Source organism: Aspergillus luchuensis, chromosome 3 (assembly GCF_016861625.1).
Source record: "Aspergillus luchuensis IFO 4308 DNA, chromosome 3, nearly complete sequence".
Taxonomy (NCBI): Eukaryota; Fungi; Ascomycota; class Eurotiomycetes; order Eurotiales; family Aspergillaceae; genus Aspergillus; species Aspergillus luchuensis.
Window position 1 is genome coordinate 3130745 of NC_054851.1, and position 17258 is coordinate 3148002.

The 17258-nt window shown below is 52.7% G+C and overlaps 8 protein-coding genes across 8 annotated transcripts; 5 read left to right on the forward strand and 3 right to left on the reverse strand.

Moving 5' to 3' along the window:
* Positions 1-597: 597 nt before the first annotated feature.
* Positions 598-2347, reverse strand: ALG11 (alpha-1,2-mannosyltransferase ALG11; the record flags this gene model as incomplete). The annotated part of the gene is made up of 3 exons (XM_041687621.1): positions 598-1764; positions 1819-1954; positions 2010-2347. 3 exons carry the CDS (start codon positions 2345-2347, stop codon positions 598-600), a joined length of 1641 nt encoding a protein of 546 aa, XP_041541488.1.
* A 390-nt stretch (positions 2348-2737) lies between these two features.
* AKAW2_31042S (putative mitochondrial export translocase Oxa2) lies at positions 2738-3760 on the forward strand (the record flags this gene model as incomplete). Its single annotated transcript, XM_041687622.1, has 1 exon — positions 2738-3760. The coding sequence occupies one exon, from the start codon at positions 2738-2740 to the stop codon at positions 3758-3760; it is 1023 nt and encodes a 340-aa protein (XP_041541489.1).
* A 736-nt stretch (positions 3761-4496) lies between these two features.
* ptcF (type 2C protein phosphatase ptcF) lies at positions 4497-6420 on the reverse strand (the record flags this gene model as incomplete). Its single annotated transcript, XM_041687624.1, has 3 exons — positions 4497-4608; positions 4662-5681; positions 5744-6420. 3 exons carry the CDS (start codon positions 6418-6420, stop codon positions 4497-4499), a joined length of 1809 nt encoding a protein of 602 aa, XP_041541490.1.
* A 448-nt stretch (positions 6421-6868) lies between these two features.
* On the forward strand, positions 6869-9088 carry AKAW2_31044S (transcriptional repressor TCF25 family protein; the record flags this gene model as incomplete). The annotated part of the gene is made up of 1 exon (XM_041687625.1): positions 6869-9088. One exon carries the CDS (start codon positions 6869-6871, stop codon positions 9086-9088), a length of 2220 nt encoding a protein of 739 aa, XP_041541491.1.
* An 842-nt stretch (positions 9089-9930) lies between these two features.
* Positions 9931-11314, forward strand: AKAW2_31045S (uncharacterized protein; the record flags this gene model as incomplete). The annotated part of the gene is made up of 4 exons (XM_041687626.1): positions 9931-10041; positions 10108-10709; positions 10774-10823; positions 10881-11314. The coding sequence occupies 4 exons, from the start codon at positions 9931-9933 to the stop codon at positions 11312-11314; spliced, it is 1197 nt and encodes a 398-aa protein (XP_041541492.1).
* A 679-nt stretch (positions 11315-11993) lies between these two features.
* rpp1 (ribosomal protein P1) lies at positions 11994-12758 on the reverse strand (the record flags this gene model as incomplete). Its single annotated transcript, XM_041687627.1, has 4 exons — positions 11994-12040; positions 12133-12265; positions 12398-12475; positions 12690-12758. The coding sequence occupies 4 exons, from the start codon at positions 12756-12758 to the stop codon at positions 11994-11996; spliced, it is 327 nt and encodes a 108-aa protein (XP_041541493.1).
* A 505-nt stretch (positions 12759-13263) lies between these two features.
* AKAW2_31047S (uncharacterized protein) lies at positions 13264-14974 on the forward strand (the record flags this gene model as incomplete). Its single annotated transcript, XM_041687628.1, has 8 exons — positions 13264-13483; positions 13553-13634; positions 13703-13727; positions 13774-14052; positions 14099-14268; positions 14317-14530; positions 14579-14764; positions 14819-14974. The coding sequence occupies 8 exons, from the start codon at positions 13264-13266 to the stop codon at positions 14972-14974; spliced, it is 1332 nt and encodes a 443-aa protein (XP_041541494.1).
* A 474-nt stretch (positions 14975-15448) lies between these two features.
* AKAW2_31048S (iron-containing alcohol dehydrogenase) lies at positions 15449-16927 on the forward strand (the record flags this gene model as incomplete). The annotated part of the gene is made up of 3 exons (XM_041687629.1): positions 15449-15793; positions 15881-16453; positions 16541-16927. The coding sequence occupies 3 exons, from the start codon at positions 15449-15451 to the stop codon at positions 16925-16927; spliced, it is 1305 nt and encodes a 434-aa protein (XP_041541495.1).
* Between the last annotated feature and the right edge of the window lie 331 nt (positions 16928-17258).

Sequence of the window (17258 nt, forward strand, 5' to 3'; positions counted from 1 at the left end):
CGCTCCATGCATAGATTGCAAGGCGATCCTCGCATAAGGTAAGTGTATCAACAAGACTGACGGTTAGCAGTACTAGATATAAATGTAAGTATTAGAACAGCTGTGTCTCTGCCCTAACATTTTTTTTCTGATTACGGCAGCATCCGGATGAAGGCAGATGTAGTAAGCAATAAGCAGTTAGGTTAGTTTATCTTGATATAAGGATTTAGGTTGCAGTGAAGGGGGATGGTGGGATATGACTACTACTAGTAGGATAGACAGGTACTATTTTAGTAAGGATGTTGATGTGCTACACTCTTAAGTGATGAGGGGAAGGGACAGGGATGTAAGGTGAAGAAGTACAGAGGACTAGAGCGGAGGGGCATTTTGTAAAACCCCCCTTTGATACGAATGATATACACATACGATGATGATGATGGATGATGGATGATAATGCATTCATAAACCCCCCATGCCGCAGGAAACGCCCAACAGCTGACCAGCTAGCTCAAGTCCTTTAATGGAACAGGTAATAGATATGATTTTCTTTTTAGCTCTTTTAAATAAGAGGTGGGATGGGATTGGATAATCAGATTTCCCGTTACAACCATAAAACGCTCACCGCACCAATTTCCCAATCTCCTCAATCCACTTAGCATGGAACTCTTCCTCGGTGAATCTCAACGCGGACTTCCTGGCGCGTAGCCGCATTGCGACCTTCTCTTCGACCGGAAGCGCAAGCGCCGCCTCGAACGAAGCAGCGAATTGCTCCTCCGTGGAGGCGCGGAAACCCGTGGCGCCATCGCCGAGATCAATGACGATGTCTTCGCGGGGACCGCCGGAGTCGTGGACCACGCTGATCAGACCGGCGGCTTGGTACTCGACGACGCAGATGCCGAAATGCTCGTTCCACATGGCGTTGACGCCGATGGAGGCCGTGGCGAGGTGCTCGAGGATGGTGGGCCAGCTGGCGTCGCAGATGAAGGTGGTTTGGTCGCGGATGCGGAGTTCGTGGGCTAGTAGCCGGAGGTTGTAGATGTGGGTTTCGTCGGGGCTGGCGTGACGGACAGAACCGATGAGGACGAGCTTGGGCTCGGTTTCGGGGTCGGCGTTCTGGTTGCGGCGCTCTTGGAGGAAGCGGGCAAAGGAGCGGAGGAGTAAGGGGTGGTTCTTCTCCGGGCGGAATTGGGCGATGTACAGGATGAGGGGCTGGCGAGTGCGTTCGGTCTCTGGGGACACGGTAATGGTGGACTCGAGTTCGGAGACAGCAGTAGGTGGGAAGATTACGGTGGGATCTTTGTGGGGGTTGGTTTGGCGGGAGGGACCCCAGATGGTGCGGATGTGCGCTGATGTCCAAGAGGAGTTGCACATGACGACATCGACGTGGCCGCCTACCCAACCGTAGAGTTTGGCAAATGCGATCCAGTACTTCCGCTTGATCTGGCCCTTGAGACCCTTTCCGGCGCCGGAGTTGACGCCTTGCAGGCCGGTCTGGTCGTCGAGGGATTGGAGCATGTCGGTGGAGATGGTCGGGTAGTGCACGTAGGCGGCAGTTGGAACGGAGGGGAAGAGGAGCTTGCTGAAAGCAAGGGTAAATGCGTAGCCCATTGTGTCAACGAAGATATCCGGAACAAGGAGGTTGAATGCATCCCAGGCAACGATGAGAGAGCCCAGGGATTGGCCGAGAAGAGTCATGTAGGGGTACATGCTGCTAACGACATATTTGCGGGTAGTGAGATAGAGGAGGACAACGGTCGGGGAGTGGAGGGTGATATTAAAGCGGTGCTGAGGTCGTCAGTATGTGCATGAAAGACATGGGGCTGCTAAATGGAGTAGTACCTGGACCCGTTCCAGCATGGCTGCTTTGTTGACCTCATGGTCGCCGGTATAGATGGCACAGATGGCCTTGGGCCAGCGTTTCTGGGTTGCTCTCACGGCCTCCCAGAGAACGCGTTCACCACCACCGCCTGCGTTACTGTAGGGAAGTGATTAGTAGGAGTTGACACGAGGGGGGTTGCCGAGGGCATTACCAGAACGGATGGAAGAAGCCGATGATGCCATCCCATTCTTCATTGCGGTTGATGCCAGCGGTTCCGGAGCTGGAGCTAGAGGTATCGACCTTCTCCCAGTCCTCCTCATCACCGGAGTTGGTAGCAGAGGCAGCCTTTGTACGAGTAGCGTGTTCTTCTTCGTCAGCGCGGACGCGCGAGATGATGTACTCGCGGCGAGAGCGGGTACGCTTCTGGACCAGCCAACCGACACCGCGGAGAACTAGGCGGAGAAGACTCAGGGGCAGCTGGGGTAGTAGCACACAGGTCGCCAGGAGGGCGAGCACTGTGAGGACCGATTTAAGGATGAGCAGCATCATGGCTAACGAAAGACAGCTGCGGACATGGCAGGTGGATGAGGAGTGGAAGAGAAGAAGAATGAAACTGGCCAGCGTGGAGGTTGAAGACGAAGCGAAGAAGCGGGTCGATCTCGAGATCCTCATCGATAGCCAGTATTGTATGGTACATTACATTACATACATGATATACTGACAGTATGGTCAATCATTGTCTTGTTCCTATCACCACGTGACATCTAGCTTCCACGTGATGACATGTTTTCCACCCTCCAATTCATTCTGGTCTGATTCGGTCAACTCGGCGTGGCATTGGTGAGGCATTGTCTCTTAATCCCATACTTCCATTATTCAATTCTTGTACATATTGTTTTTACAAACTCATACGTCCAGCCAACCCGCCAATCACTCAACATGCGGCCCTTCCGATTGTCGCATCCCGCACGCAAGACGGCGGCTTTCCAGCAGGTCCGGCATTTCCACCCAACCCGTCCAGCACCCTTCATCAACGAAGCCCTCGAACTCTCCTCCGCCTTTCTCCATAATGTCCACGCTATTTCCGGTCTACCATGGGCCGTCTCCATCCCATTGAGTGCTCTGATCGTCCGAACAACCGTTGCTCTGCCGCTACAACTCTACAGCAAGATGCAAGCGAAACGGGAACGGGATGCGATACCACTTCTCCATGCGTGGAACCGATGCTTTAAAGAGAATTTGCAGAAATCAGAGGACTACACCCGCGAGGATCGCCTATTGCTCGCTAAAATGGACCCTACAAGGGCCCAAAAGCAACAACTCATGAAGCAATTCCTGGAACGGAAACGAATCGTACACCGTCGCCTGGGCGTTCCCCGGTTCTGGAAGCCACTGAACTTCCTCCAACTACCCATCTGGATCTCCATCATGGAGAGTCTCCGCGCCATGTCCGGCAATGACCGTGGTCTAGTGCCCTGGCTACTATCGCGCCTTGAGCCCGAGTCCGCGGATCCCTCGTCTGCCCTGCATCTGGCCGTCGAGCCCTCGCTCGCTAATGAGGGTGCTCTTTGGTTCCCTGATCTTTTGGCCGGGGATCCTACCGGTATCCTGCCCTTGGCACTAACACTATCTATTCTGCTGAATATCAGAATGGGTTGGAAGGCCCAGCCTCTGAAGAACCTGGCCGATCTGCCCAAGGTAGAGATGTACAAGCAGCTTTCCTTGCGGGGAATTCGGATGTTTGTTCAGGTGCTGGCGTTGAATGTGGGATTGTCATCATATGTGTCGGAGATGCCTACCGCTTTGATGATCTACTGGCTCACCAGTACGAACGTCGCTACGTTGCAGACCTTACTCCTGGATCGGGTGCTTTTTCCGGTCAAGCCCCTGCCTGTATGGAAGAGGCACTATGTCATGTACAAAACACCAAAAAGCCTGGCGCCTCCGGCCAAGAAGTCATGAAGTCAGGTTATGAATGGCATGTAGACACATGGGATTATGTGATACCAGGCTATAGCCGACCCGGCACGGATCCAAAGGATGCGAAAGTCATGTCCGATGATGTTGGGGCTCTGCTCAGTCACGAGTACTGGAATGCACCTGAGGTAGTTTCGCTCGAGAAAGCCTCACTTGTTTGTGAAGGAAATGCGTCGCGCTTTCTTCGATCAAAACTACCCGGGTGCAACCAGTTACTGGACACACTCGTCCATAATTGAACACATTCTGCCATGGTTTGGCCTGACGGACCAGAGACAGGGTGCTCGAGCACTGAGGGAGCTTGAAGATCTCAGCGCAATTATGGCGTGGCGGACATACCGCTTTGTACTATTATTAGATTATCGATACCCCAAGAATAGCATCAATCACACTTGCAAGAGCAGGAGTTACACGAATGTAACGATCTATGTCATGTGTATCTCATTTCATGCTAATTAATGCATATTAAAGCAAGAGTAAGTTCCCCATCAGGCTCCGCGCGCGTAACGCCGGCTGTATGCCAGTCCATTTAGTCAGGGTGAAAGAAAATCATAAAAGACAGGAAATGCCGTCAACCGTGTATGCATGTATCACGAACGGGCATCAAAGACAAAGGATAAGAAATGGAAATGGAATCGAGCATGTTTTCTTGCGTCTGTCTTTTCTGCCTCTTTGACGCCAATCGTAATAATGTCTTAAGGTAAAAGTTTTGGGTTTACAACTACAGCTTGGCCTTGACGTTCTCCTCGGATGCGCTGGCTTCTTCATTAATGGTGACGGTGCGGTTGTCGGGGCCCTCGCCGAAGAAGATGACCTCGACAGTTACGTCGTCGCTTAATAAGGTTAGTGGGATCCCAATCAACGATAAAGTAGGGAAGAAGCATACCGGTATCTGCGGGAATAAGGACTGGGGAGAGTCAGCAAAGCGGAGACCATCTCCTTGTCCTTTCCTCCCATCGCATTGCGCACAAGGTGAGTCGCAGCGTTTTGATCCTCAACGGTGAAGCGGCTGGCTGCTCCAGCGATGTCGTATTGCTGTTGGCGGATGGGACGACGTTGGCCTTCAGCGTCGGTCGCCTTGGGCCCCTCAACAGGTAGCTCAGACTTGTTGCCAAAGCTAAACCAGCTCTTCAGCCAGGCCTTGTTGCTGCCACTGGCGCCGAGCTGCTGCTGCTGCTCAACCCACTGGCCGACAAGACCGACAACTTCCTCGTTGCTCAACATCTCCCAGAGACCGTCGGTTGCAAGGACGAGGAAGTCACCGCTTCCGGGCTCCATCTTTGTGGTGGTGACGATTGGCTCGGCCGTCACGTAGGGAGGAGTCTTCAGCAGAGGATGGGGAGTACGACCAAAGAACTGTCGCTTGATCTTGTCCTGGGTATCCCTGCTCCACTTGTAGAATGCATCTCCGAAAGAGCGACTCGGCTCGAGCTGTCCGAGAATCCGTCCGTTGCGCACAACGTTAGGCTCTCCGGGATGCTCCTCCCGTAGACGCTTCATCTCAGACGGAGTTCCACCAGTCTGGTCTTCAGAGAGAGGCGTTGCGGTCCATTTACCGTTCGCAGCACGACGACCCAGAACAGCTCTGGAGTCACCTGCGCAGGCGACCTTCAAATCCTTAGATTGAGAGTCATAGAAAGCAAGAAGGGCGCAAGATCCGGAAAGAGCAGGCGCAAGCATCTCGGCTGCAACCCGGCGCGAGTTGGACTTGAGCACCTTGTCGACGCTGCTGTGCACAATATCGTCGTCCAAGCGAGTGAACCCTTGCTTGATCGCGGCATCAATGGCAGCGGACGAGGGCGTCAACAGAGAGGGGTCAGCAGCCGCGGCTTTGTAGGTGGTGTTCAATTCACGAGCGACGTAGGAGATGAGAACATTGCGCAACTTGGCAGATGTTGTCCAGCCTCTGTGAGACAATAGGTTAGTATGAGGGAAAAAACTTGATCGTATGGAATTCTGTAAACGCACGAATGACCATCAAACACCGCCCAGAACATCCAGTCACTCTTGGATTCGCCTTGGTTGGCTGCCGCAACGGACGACGGCACCTCGATAATCTTTTCGGCATGATCATCCTCAATTGGAGAATTACTAGGCACCTGCACAATATCGTAGCGGACCACTCCCTTGCCCCGGTTCACCAGATATGACTCCTCATTCTTCCTGAGCTTCTGTGTGGCTTGCTCTGGGGTCAACATTTCGAGAACTCGACGATCGGAATCGTCTGTATGCTTGGACAATGGCTGATCTCCAGATATAGGGGCGGTAAAGAACTGGTCATTATCCACCAGCAGTGCACGTCGAGTGGCCTCCGCAGGGGCTTCAGCTTGTGCGCCAGCGGTTGAATACGAACGGAGTTGCGACGAGGTTGGGTTCAGACCCGCCGATGTCTGGCCGGTGCCCTGATAAGCGTACCAGGCGCCCGAGGCGACGGCGGTCGAAATGACAGCGATCGAGAAGTTCCGAAGATGCATCGACGACTGGAGGGGGGCGGGGAGATAAGAGGGGTGTTTGCCCGTGGAGGAAGCACGTAGACCGAGACTCCGACTGCTAGAGAAGGACACGGCGCACGGTTTCCTACCAGTGACCTTCCATGCTGGCACGCGACGGGCAGTACGAAGGGCTTGAAAAGCCGCACGACGCATTGGGCCGGCGGATAGAGGGTTGTATGTGAGCCGGGAGTGTCTTGGCTACTCTCCGTCTCTGGTTTCGGAGAACAACAAAAGCAAGCAGAAGATAAGCAAGTGAGAAACAGACGAGATGCGGTGGAGGCAAGCAACTACTTTGAACCACGGGATCTCGCCGCCATTGCGTCATGTGATACCGTGTATGTATTGTTTGTGACCTTACATACGGCGGCTACCGAAAGGGGCTTAAACAAAAAACTGACCGAACCCCGCTAAGCCTGTCTCGGCCGTGTCGTCATTCCCCGCGGACTGCCCGATTCAATCATATTCTTTTGTTCTTTGACTCTTAGGCTTTCCTGTCAATAACTATTCCGCGTCGCTGTCTGCGTGTGTGGCCCATTGCGCCCAATCATATCAGATCACTCTCGACTGCTTCTACAGATTCGAATATATCGTCGACTTCTGAATGTCCTCCCGTGCGCTCCGCAAGCTGCAGAAGCAGCGCGAACAAGAGCTGCAGCTGGCACAACTCGACCAAGAGAATGATGACTCGAGCGATGAAGAGCCAGTGGTCCGGCCGTCGAAGCCGAAGCTCAATGCATTCGATTTGTTGAACTCGGTTGACGACGACGATGAAGATGAGCAGGAGTCCGAGATCGAAGCCGAGATCGAGAAATCCGAGCCCGTGACTCAACTTAAGGAGGAGGTTCCTGCACCTGCACCTGCACCTAAGCCCGCAGCCCCGGGAAAGAAAAATAAAAAGAACAAGAAAAAGAAGAAGGCGGGGGCTAAATCGGGGGCTGGCACTGCTTCTCCCGAGGCTACAGGACTGGATGATATCGACAAAGCGCTGAAAGACTTGGCCGTCAACCCTAAACACCCCGCACAGTCTGGTGGTTCAGCCGCCGCAGAAGACCGCGATGCTGGATTCCCGAAAACACCGGAAGCACTTCTCGCCATTGATCCTAGATGCTTGAATGCGACGAACGAGATGCGCAAATTATTTGGAAATGTCGTGTTGGAAAACTTCGATCAAGATACTGGATCGGGTCGCAGGAGAGATAGAGGTCGGGAGACGCTTGACTTAGGGCAGGCATTGACAGGTCGGTACAGTCCTGCCAGTAGGGGTCAGAGTCTGGCAGGCGTGACGCAGCGGCGGAATGTTCTAATGCAGGGCAGAGATGAGTGGCCTAGGTCTCCCAGTGGAGGTCTTGGAATGGAGCTGGTCGAAAAGCTCCAAAATGGCTCTACTATGTACAAGATTGTGCACAATTCTTCATATACGGATGTGCAGAGACAGTTCGATATGTGCGTGGAGTCAATGGATCCCCAAAGAATGATCCACCTCTTACAATACAATCCATACCACATCTCTACCCTCCTACAGGTGTCTGAAATAGCAAAGCATCAGGGCGATCATGCGGTCTCGGCTGACCTACTCGAGCGCGCACTATTCAATATCGGTCGTTCAGCCCATTCGTCTTTCGGCAACCTCGTTAAGCAAGGCCAGGCAAAACTTGACTTTGTGCATATGGAAAACCGCGAGCTGTGGTTGGTTGGCTGGAGGTACATTGCTAACCTGGGTATGAAGGGTACTTGGCGGACGGCGTATGAGTGGGCGAAACTACTGTTGAGTCTCAACGAGACTGACCCATACTGCATCCGGCTCCTTATCGATCACCTGGCCCTGCGAGGCCGAGAATATGCCCATTTCGTGGATCTGTGCACACAGACGCGACTGAGCAAGGAGTGGGAGGCTCTTCCCAACATCCAGTGCTCGCTCGCGCTAGCCTATCTACGACTTAACAAACCAAAGGAATGCCGCGAGCAGCTGCGTCGAGCCATGTCGCGCTACCCGTGGGTGTTCTGCAAGATGGCGCAAGAGCTCGACATCCAGCCCATGCCTAAGAGGATCTGGGGCAAGATGCCACCCACGGACGCCCATGAACTCTTTACCGAACTTTATATTAGCCGTGCAAAGGACCTCTGGAACACTCCCGAAGCGGTCTCTCTGATCGCAGAAGTGGCCGACACGCTTCCTGACGAAGAAGAGCCCGTTGAACCGCCAGGGATCTCGCTGGATGTCGCACGCCATGTCGTACTGTCCGATATCCCTCGGGTCACGACGCACCTGCCTAACCGCTTCGTCGCTGGACGCCTCTCCGCATCCGATCCCCTTCCCCCATACGAGTCGGAAGCCTATCGTCAGCAGTCCGACCCCACGCCATCTTACTTGTCGCAGGTACCAGATGTAGGGCGGCCACAATGGCTGCGAGACCTGCTTGATCAGCTGAACAACGGAGCTATTCATTTCCCTAGGTTTCAGCGTGATGGAGAGGAAGTACACGAAGATGACGTTCCATCGGAGACCGAAGCTGAGGACAACCGTGCGCCGGCCCACCCCAGCGCCGATCAGCAACCCGTTCTCGAACAGTGGCTGCTGAACGACGGGATGCACACGCTGGAAGCATTCCTTCAGCAGTACGGAGTGGACCGGGGAAACTGGGGCGAAGTGCTCGACTATTCCCCGCTGACGGAGTATGTGGATGGCTTGGAATTGGTGCAGCCAGAGTCGGAGCGCGAGCGCTTGCTGCATGGACCGATTCGGGAGGCGATGGGAGACATGGTGGTCTCCATGCTGGAGGACGAGCTCCAGCTGCTTCAGTACGACGAGGAAGAAGCTTGATACCCAGGGTGAAATACCGTGTGTAACCTATACGACATTTAGGAAAAGTACTTGCTGCATGGGCATTCAGATGGGCTTAGTAGACCGGTTAGATTATAGATGGTTGTTGATCAAAATTTCTCAATATCACAAAAAAAAGTATTAATAAAGACAGACGATTTGATCTACTGTAACTACAACATATCGATCGTGATGTTGCTGCTGTCGCGATCCAGTAAAACAAAGTGTATATAAAAAAAATACTAATAGCAGTAGTACTATATGGCCTGCTTCGCAAGGGACCCCTGCACAATACGTTACCAACGGATATGCGGCTTAAATGCATCCATTCCATTTCCAGAGATACTCACCTACATGTACCCCAAAAGATTCTACCCACATCCAAAGCAATGATAATTACCATGGGGGAAGTTGACAAGCTGATAAGGGATAGGATGAAGCCAAAAGAATGACACCACGAAGACAGCCAGCTTAGTCAAAAGCATTCCTGACCGGCTCCACCCGCAACCATGCGCCAATCTATTCAGTCCTCAAGTGACTCAATTGTCGCCATTTTAATCGCTTCATTCCTTCGTGCTTCCCTCCTACACATTCCATGAAAATTTCTTCAACCACCGGATTCCTCCGAATTGAGCAGCTGACCCTTCATTTTTCACTATCCGCTCTTATCGCGACCCCATGCGCCCGGACGGCAAGGGATTTTCTCAATAAAACCGCTATCATCGGAGGGTTCCTTATCTCTCTGCCCGTCGTTGATTGAGTCGAGCAGTCCGCAGGAGTTTCCCTCCAAACTCCAGCAACTACTCTTGCACCTCACTGCCCCCCAATACCATCAAATCAAGATGGCGGCTCTCTGGACAGCTACCAATGCCGACTCTGTCCCTCTCACTTCTCGCGAAGCAGCCTCTGGCTTGCTGGGTTCGATATCACTCACCTGCTGGATCTTTCTCCTTGTAAGCCCTCTAAACCTCTATCCTCTCCTCCATACTACATTAAAACCATACTGACGAGACTATCAGGTCCCCCAACTAATCGAAAATTACCGCAACGGCAACGCCGAAGCTATTTCCCTCCTCTTCCTCTTCGTCTGGTTCCTCGGCGACATCACCAACCTAATCGGAGGCGCCTGGGCAGGTCTCGTGCCCGTGATTGTCGCCATCGCCGTGTACTTCTGCATCGCAGACGGGGTCCTCATCGGACAATGTCTCTACTACAAGGCGCGCAACTCCCGACAGCCGCGCCCCCGCCGCCGCACTTCCTCTTCCGTGTTCGAGCCAAGCACGCCCGATCCAACGACGCCGCTCCTGGGCCGGCGGTTCAGTGATGCGTATGCGCAGACAGGCGAAACTCTGGACAACCCTAGGAACTCGACGCGCCGCGCGGAAAGCAGCAGTGATGACATGCTGGCTAAGATAGTCGAGGAGAATGATGTGGGGCGCAAGGCATGGGTGAAGAATTTTAGCAGTGTGCTGGGCATCTGCGTTATTGGAATGGCAGGGTGGACGGTTGCGTGGCGGACGGGCGTGTGGAAGCCCGCGCCAGTGGAGGAAGGGCTGGGAGGCGTGGATATGGCGCCTGGGGCAATGGTGCTGGGGTATATTAGTGCGGTTTGCTATCTTGGGTATGTTTGTTTTCTATTGATTTATTGGGGTGAGTGATGGTGCTGGTGCTAATTGGAATTATAGGGCGCGACTTCCCCAGATCTATAAGAACTACTGCGATAAGTCGTGTGAGGGTATGTATTTCTTCTTTCTGATTGGGGTAATGTGTTTGAGTTAACATATCAGTATAGGACTCTCGCTACTGTTCTTCATCCTCTCTCTTATGGGAAATCTCACCTACGGCGCAGGCGTAAGTCTACCTATTTATCATACTTCTCATGATTTACATCAACCCAGACTAATGAAACCTTTTTTTATAGATCATCTGCCACTCCACAGAAAGGAACTATATTGTGACCAATGTCCCATGGCTGATTGGCTCGCTCGGCACCATGGTCGAAGACGTGACCATCTTCGTGCAGTTCCGACTCTACGCGACACGCGACCAGGACACGGCTGCTGTTTAGCGCGTCTGTTGCACATTAATTTTGTGTTGTGTGTTTGTGTCCTGTTTCTAAGGTTGTCTTGGTTCTATGCTGCTGATGGTTTAGCGTGTCTAGCTAGTACTTTATTGTCTGGGGTTGTATTATTGGTCGGTTGTACTGTATGGGCTGGCGGTGTCTAAAAGTTCTTTATCTCGATCTCGATCTTGCATTGCGGAGTGGGTATTGCTGTTGTTGTTATCGATATGGATATTGATTTGCTGATGATGTACATCGATTGGCGGGATATTTGTTGTATGGGGAAGTTAGTTGGTGCACAGGGCAGGCGGAGTATAGTATATATAGTACTATAGTATACTATAACCATACGAACTACTGGTGTCTACTACGTCTAGATCTACAGAACATATGGAAACAGTGGGAACGAGGTTTTGCTCATGGTCGCATGACAGACATTGCATGAGAGCTGGGGCACCTAAGCTCGAAAGAACACGCCATATAGCATAGTAGCAACAAGCACACACAACATCAGAGACACAAGAGGAGCCGAAGCCGAATCTCTTCCGCCCCCCCAGGAAAAACCGGAATCGCAACGGCATCGCGGTTCCCCTCCAGAAAGTAGTACTACGTAAGAGACACATTTCTGGTTCTTATATTTTTCACGACGGAGCCTATCATGCGAGCAGAGCGCCCAGTCCCACCGGATGTCCTTGTCCGTTCATTCTTTCTTTTAATTTTCCCTTTTTGGTCTTCGTGCGGTCGCGTAGTATCAGGTACAAGAAATGCGAGGGGGCGAAAAGGAGGTAGTAAGGAAACGAGATAGAAAAGGAAAAATTAGGAAACCCGAACGGTTGAAGACGCTTAGTCGAAAAGACCGAAGCCCATGTCCTCGTCGGACTCCTCCTTCTCTGTATAGAAGTTAGCCCAGATGTTCCTATTCCTATGATGCCCTGCCATTGCAATCGCCATGACAATGGGTATGTTGTAGCATGTTCCGTACCTTCTTCCTTCTTCTCCTCAGCGGCGGCAGCCTCGGCGGGGGCAGCAGCGCCACCGGCAGCAGCAGCGGGGGCGGCAGGGCCAGCGGAGCCGACGTTGGTCAGGAGCTCCTTGATGTCCTTGCCCTCGAGAGCCTATTGATAAAACCGACGTGTAAGTCTTTGTGTTTGATTCCAGATGGTGGTGGTGCATAGTCGGGTTGAATCGCGAATCGCATGCGATGATGAAACTGAGATGTGTTGCGAAGGTTGGACGGATCAATTTACCTTGGCGAAGATGGAAGTCCAGATGGGCTCAACCTCCTGAACCTTGGCGGCAGACAGGAGAGTCTGGAGCTTGTCGGCCTGTATTGAAGAAATTCCATTATTAGTCCAATTTTGATCTTATAACCTTGAATTTTCCAACTCGGCATTTGTTGCATGTTCCGATTCCTTGGTATCGTCCTATTCCATCTCTTTTCGCGACACTCTTCTTATTTTCCCTGCTCTTTCCTAGCACGATGTCCCATCCTTGCCTGCCATTCCAATGCCCGGGTTGAAATCAAGGGTCAATACGTACGGTGACCTCGACGCCGTCATCGGCGAGGATGAGGGCGGCGTAGGAGCAAGCGAGCTCGGCAGTAGACATGGTGGTCGACGGGGGGGTTGGACTGGACTGGAGTCTCGAGAGGGATGGGGATAAAAAGAGGAAGAGAAGGACGGGAGACTTTTTTGTAACGGCCTGGTCGAGAAGGGGAGTCGGACGGTGAGTGACTAACGCTTGCCCCGAACGGAAGTTGTGTGTTGAGCACCGCAGAAGCCCTCGCTTAGGGCTGCTCCCGTTTGGGCTTAGTGTTACCACCCCTCGCCCGTGACTTGGCGCTATCCCGTTTCGGGCCAGATAGCTTGGCAATGCCATCATCGCCTGATGGGCTTCACGTTGCTTTCCCGCCCGTGGACTTTACTTCAATGCGGATGTATCTCTGATTAGATCCTGTCTACCTGGCTTGGCTGTTGTGTCGCTGATATAGAATCATCTCGAATATCTCTTTAAATTCCGCTTCATCCGCGTCTGCGTCCCCGATTCCATTACTTCGTTATCTATCTTCTTCCCCTCCCCTCCCCTCCCCTCCCTCCCCTCTCTCTCCAGCAGCATGGACTCCCCCGCTGTCCCCGCCCCGCTGGACCCCAAAGAGCAGCCAATCCTTGAGCGTCTGTTGCGCACTCGCGATGCTCTCATCCTGCTCAAACAGGACAAGTCTTCATATATTAAATCTCGCGATGTTCTTCCTCTCTATGAAGAGGTGGTCGCCGAGGTAGAAAAGCTCAATGCCGCGCGCAAGGAACAGGATCGCCGGCGGGCACATAATCGACGTTAGCACTGAGTGGGCCTGTGTATGGATGATGGCGACTATAGGAATGCTGACTTGTGCGATGTTCTAGTGGACTATGTTCTTGACGATTGCTTCCAACTCATCTCGCTGCTATTCCTGACCGTTGGTCGCAACAATGAAGCTCCTGCTGTGTATGTTCCTTCTGTCTGGTGTCAGGTTAAAATTGAACTATACTAACATGTTCGTCGCTGTAATACAGGTACTCTCTTGCGACGACTGTTCAGGTATGCGTGAACGTCTCTGCGATACTCTTCCCTACTAACCGTTCAGCGTCTACTCGACCACCTGGAAGAGGCCGGCTTCTACAGTTCCAAAGACCTGATCTCCATCACCAAGACCCTTGCGAACATGAACGATACCCTCGAGCGATGCCGCCAAGCTTACTCGCCTGCCCTTATCACCCTGCTCGAGAGTCGTCTGGAGAAATGTCAGCTGTTGTTGGAGAAATTGCAGAGTGGTCTGGCCAAGCTGGGTCCGGAACTGGCGGCTACACATGAGACGCTCGTGTCTATATTGCGATCGACATCGGCCGTGAACACGCGCTCTAAGGTAGTTTACCCTTGCCGATCGGAAGTGTGCAAGCTGACATTGATAGTTTTCGTCATCCGAGGTCACCGCGCTTCGGACCCAACTGAAGAAGATTGAGGAGGGCATGAAGGACGGACAATTCGTTGATGCTGAAGGGGTGCCGCTTTCCGGTGCTCAGGAAGACGTCAAGCTGCTGATGGAGCGGTGTTGGCTCTGGACCGAGATTGTGCTGGAGCGGTATGTATGGAGGGTGACATAATAGGATCCTGTGCTGATATGTCGCAGACAAGGAAAGATCGACGAAAGGTTCAAGGAACAGTACGACAAACTGATCGAGATTCGCAACCAGCTGGACCGTCTGGCTGTGACACAGGCATGGTCGCTTCGTGAGACGGACTTGTTTGGCTACCAGCGCAAGCTCGACCGGATTGACGAGGCGCGGGTGAACGGTAACTTCGTAGATGCGGAGGGCAACGCAGCAGACATTCATGCGCAGAGGGTAAGTTGCACCGGCCGCTCTATCTGGTACATGCTAACTCGGGTGTAGACATTACTGTACCTGATCCGGCGTAGTTACGGGTACATTTATGCGCTGCTGATCTCCTCGGAGCCGGTGTCGGAGGCGCTGTTGCCAGTGTACAACCAGCTGCAGACGCTGCGCAAATGCCTACTGGAGGTACAGGAGTCAGGGGGTGTATCGAACTCGCGCGAGCTCTATCCGTACAGCATGAAGGTAGGTGCTGCTTTCGCAGATGAGAGCCGACAGATGCTAACGACAATGCAATAGCTCAACTCGATTGACAACATGCGCGTGGACGGCAAGTTCTACGTGGGCACCGACATCCCCGAAGGCCAGGGCAGCGTGAACGCGTTGCTGGCGGAATGCTACGACATTGTATGGGAATTGCGAGCGGCAGTGGACGAAGACGAGCGGACGGCGTAGATGGGAAGGATGTCTTAATATGTACTAATGCGAACGGGAGGATATCTTGCTGGCTTTGGAGGCGTTAGGGAGTTGGACCGTCGTAGTGAATGAATGGTTGATTGATTGAACTATGAACCAAGTTGAGATCATGAAGCGGTCCCTGCATGAATCCTGCATGAATCCTACATGACATCACCTCCGCTCCGCCCCGCTGGGCCCCACATCCCACATACTCGCGGGTCTCTGAGGGAAGCAGTAATTCCACCTCATCTTCTCGTCTTGTGTATACATCCCAGCTACTTCCAGAGTACATCAGTCATGATTGGGGCATTCGTAGTCTGCTGACAGGCAGATCCCGCAGCCGATCTCTTCACACTGTATATAAGCGTCACTCTTGTCCCTCCAATTCCCTCATCATAAAACAATCATTCTCACCTCACCTCCCATATACATACATACAAAAGTACAAAATACAAGCCTCAATATCTGAACATGACAGAAACCCTTCGCCCAGCCTTCGCCGACCGACCCCGGCCTCTCCTCTCCTACGGCATCCCCTTTCCCACGGCAGCAGCCCACCACATCACCGACCTCTTCCACGCCTCCAAGATCTATATCCTCTGCTCCGCCTCCCTCGCCCACAACACCGACGCCCTCGACCGTCTCACCCGCGCCCTAGGACCGGACAAGATCGCAGGCACCCGCATCGGCATGCAAAGCCACACGCTCTGGTCCGAAGTGCTAGAAGTAGTCCGCGACGCCCAAGCCGCGGAGGCAGATCTCCTGATCACCCTCGGCGGGGGGAGTCTAACAGATGCCGCGAAGGTGGTTGCGCTGGTAATATACCTTCCCCTAAACCCCCCTCTTCCTCCTACCCTAACACATATACTAATCAAAAGAACTGCCTGGCTGGGCAAAATATAGGCAATATCCAACAACACCACCACCCCCGACACCCTCCTCACCTTAACCTCCGAACCACCGACCCCAAACCCACCCATCAAACCCCCCTCCATCCCTATTATCTCTATCCCCACCTCCCTCTCCGCAGGCGAATACTCCTCCTTCGCGGGAGCCACCCATGACACTTCCCGGCGGAAATACTCCTTCCCAGCACCGATCCGCGGCCCGCAGCTTGTCATCCTTGACCCGGAGCTGACTGCCACCACTCCGGAGCGGATCTGGTTAGGGACGGGCATCCGGGCGGTGGATCACTGCGTCGAGACGTATCTTTCCTCCGGGGTAGGAAGTAAAGATGGGGTTACGGAGGAGACGGATCGGTTGGCGTTGCATGCGTTGGGGTTGTTGGTTCCGGGGTTGGTGAGGTGTAGAAAATTGAATAATAAGGAGGGGGGGATAGATAGAGAAGAAGAAGATGGTGATGATAATGATGGTGGGAAAGCAGCGCGGTTGGATTGTGCCTTGGGCAGTGTGGATGCTATGGCTGCTTGTTCAGCCGGGTTGCCTTTGGGGGCGAGTCATGGGATTGGACACCAGGTATGACCCCATTCATTATTTCCTTATGTATCTTTTTTTTTAACAGGGTACATGATGTATATATACTAACGACTACGTGATGAATAGCTCGGCCCCCTCGGCGTCCCTCACGGCGAAACAAGCTGTATCCTCCTCCCTGCCGTATGCAAATACAACGTCAAGTACAGCAGCACCAGCACCAGTGATGTGACTGCCCGACAGACTAAACTCCGCGATTTCCTGCTCCGGCAGGAGGGCGTATCCGGGGTGGTGCGCAAGCATTATGCAGAAGCAGCAGAAGTTGATCTCGGAGATGTGCTAGACGCAGTGATTCGAGAGTTAGGGCTGCCGCGGTCGTTGCAGGCGGTCGGGGTGGGGCGGGATCAGTTCGATGCGCTGGCGGAACATAGTCTGTATGATCGGTGGTGTCAGACGAATGTGGTGCCGTTGCAGGAGAAGGGGCAGGTGTTGGAGATTTTAGAGATGGTTGCTTAGTGTCTATCGCTTTCTTTTGCTCCCTTTCTCTTTTTCTCTTTTTTTATATATCCTACAGTATATGATTGATTGACTGGGTGTGAAGAAAGATATATGGTATATGTAGTACTATGTATGTATTCGGCTTATTATGGCTCCCGACTACGTCACGTCTTGTCTTGTCTTCTCATGAAAACCGCTATACACCTTTAACAAAAGAAGCATAACAATAGAGGAGATATAAAAAATAACTGTCGAAAAAAATAATAAAAATCCCATATCCTTATTGGTGGTTGTTGTTGTTGTCCTTATCACATCGCAAATCTCATTTCAACTCATGGCATATGAACAT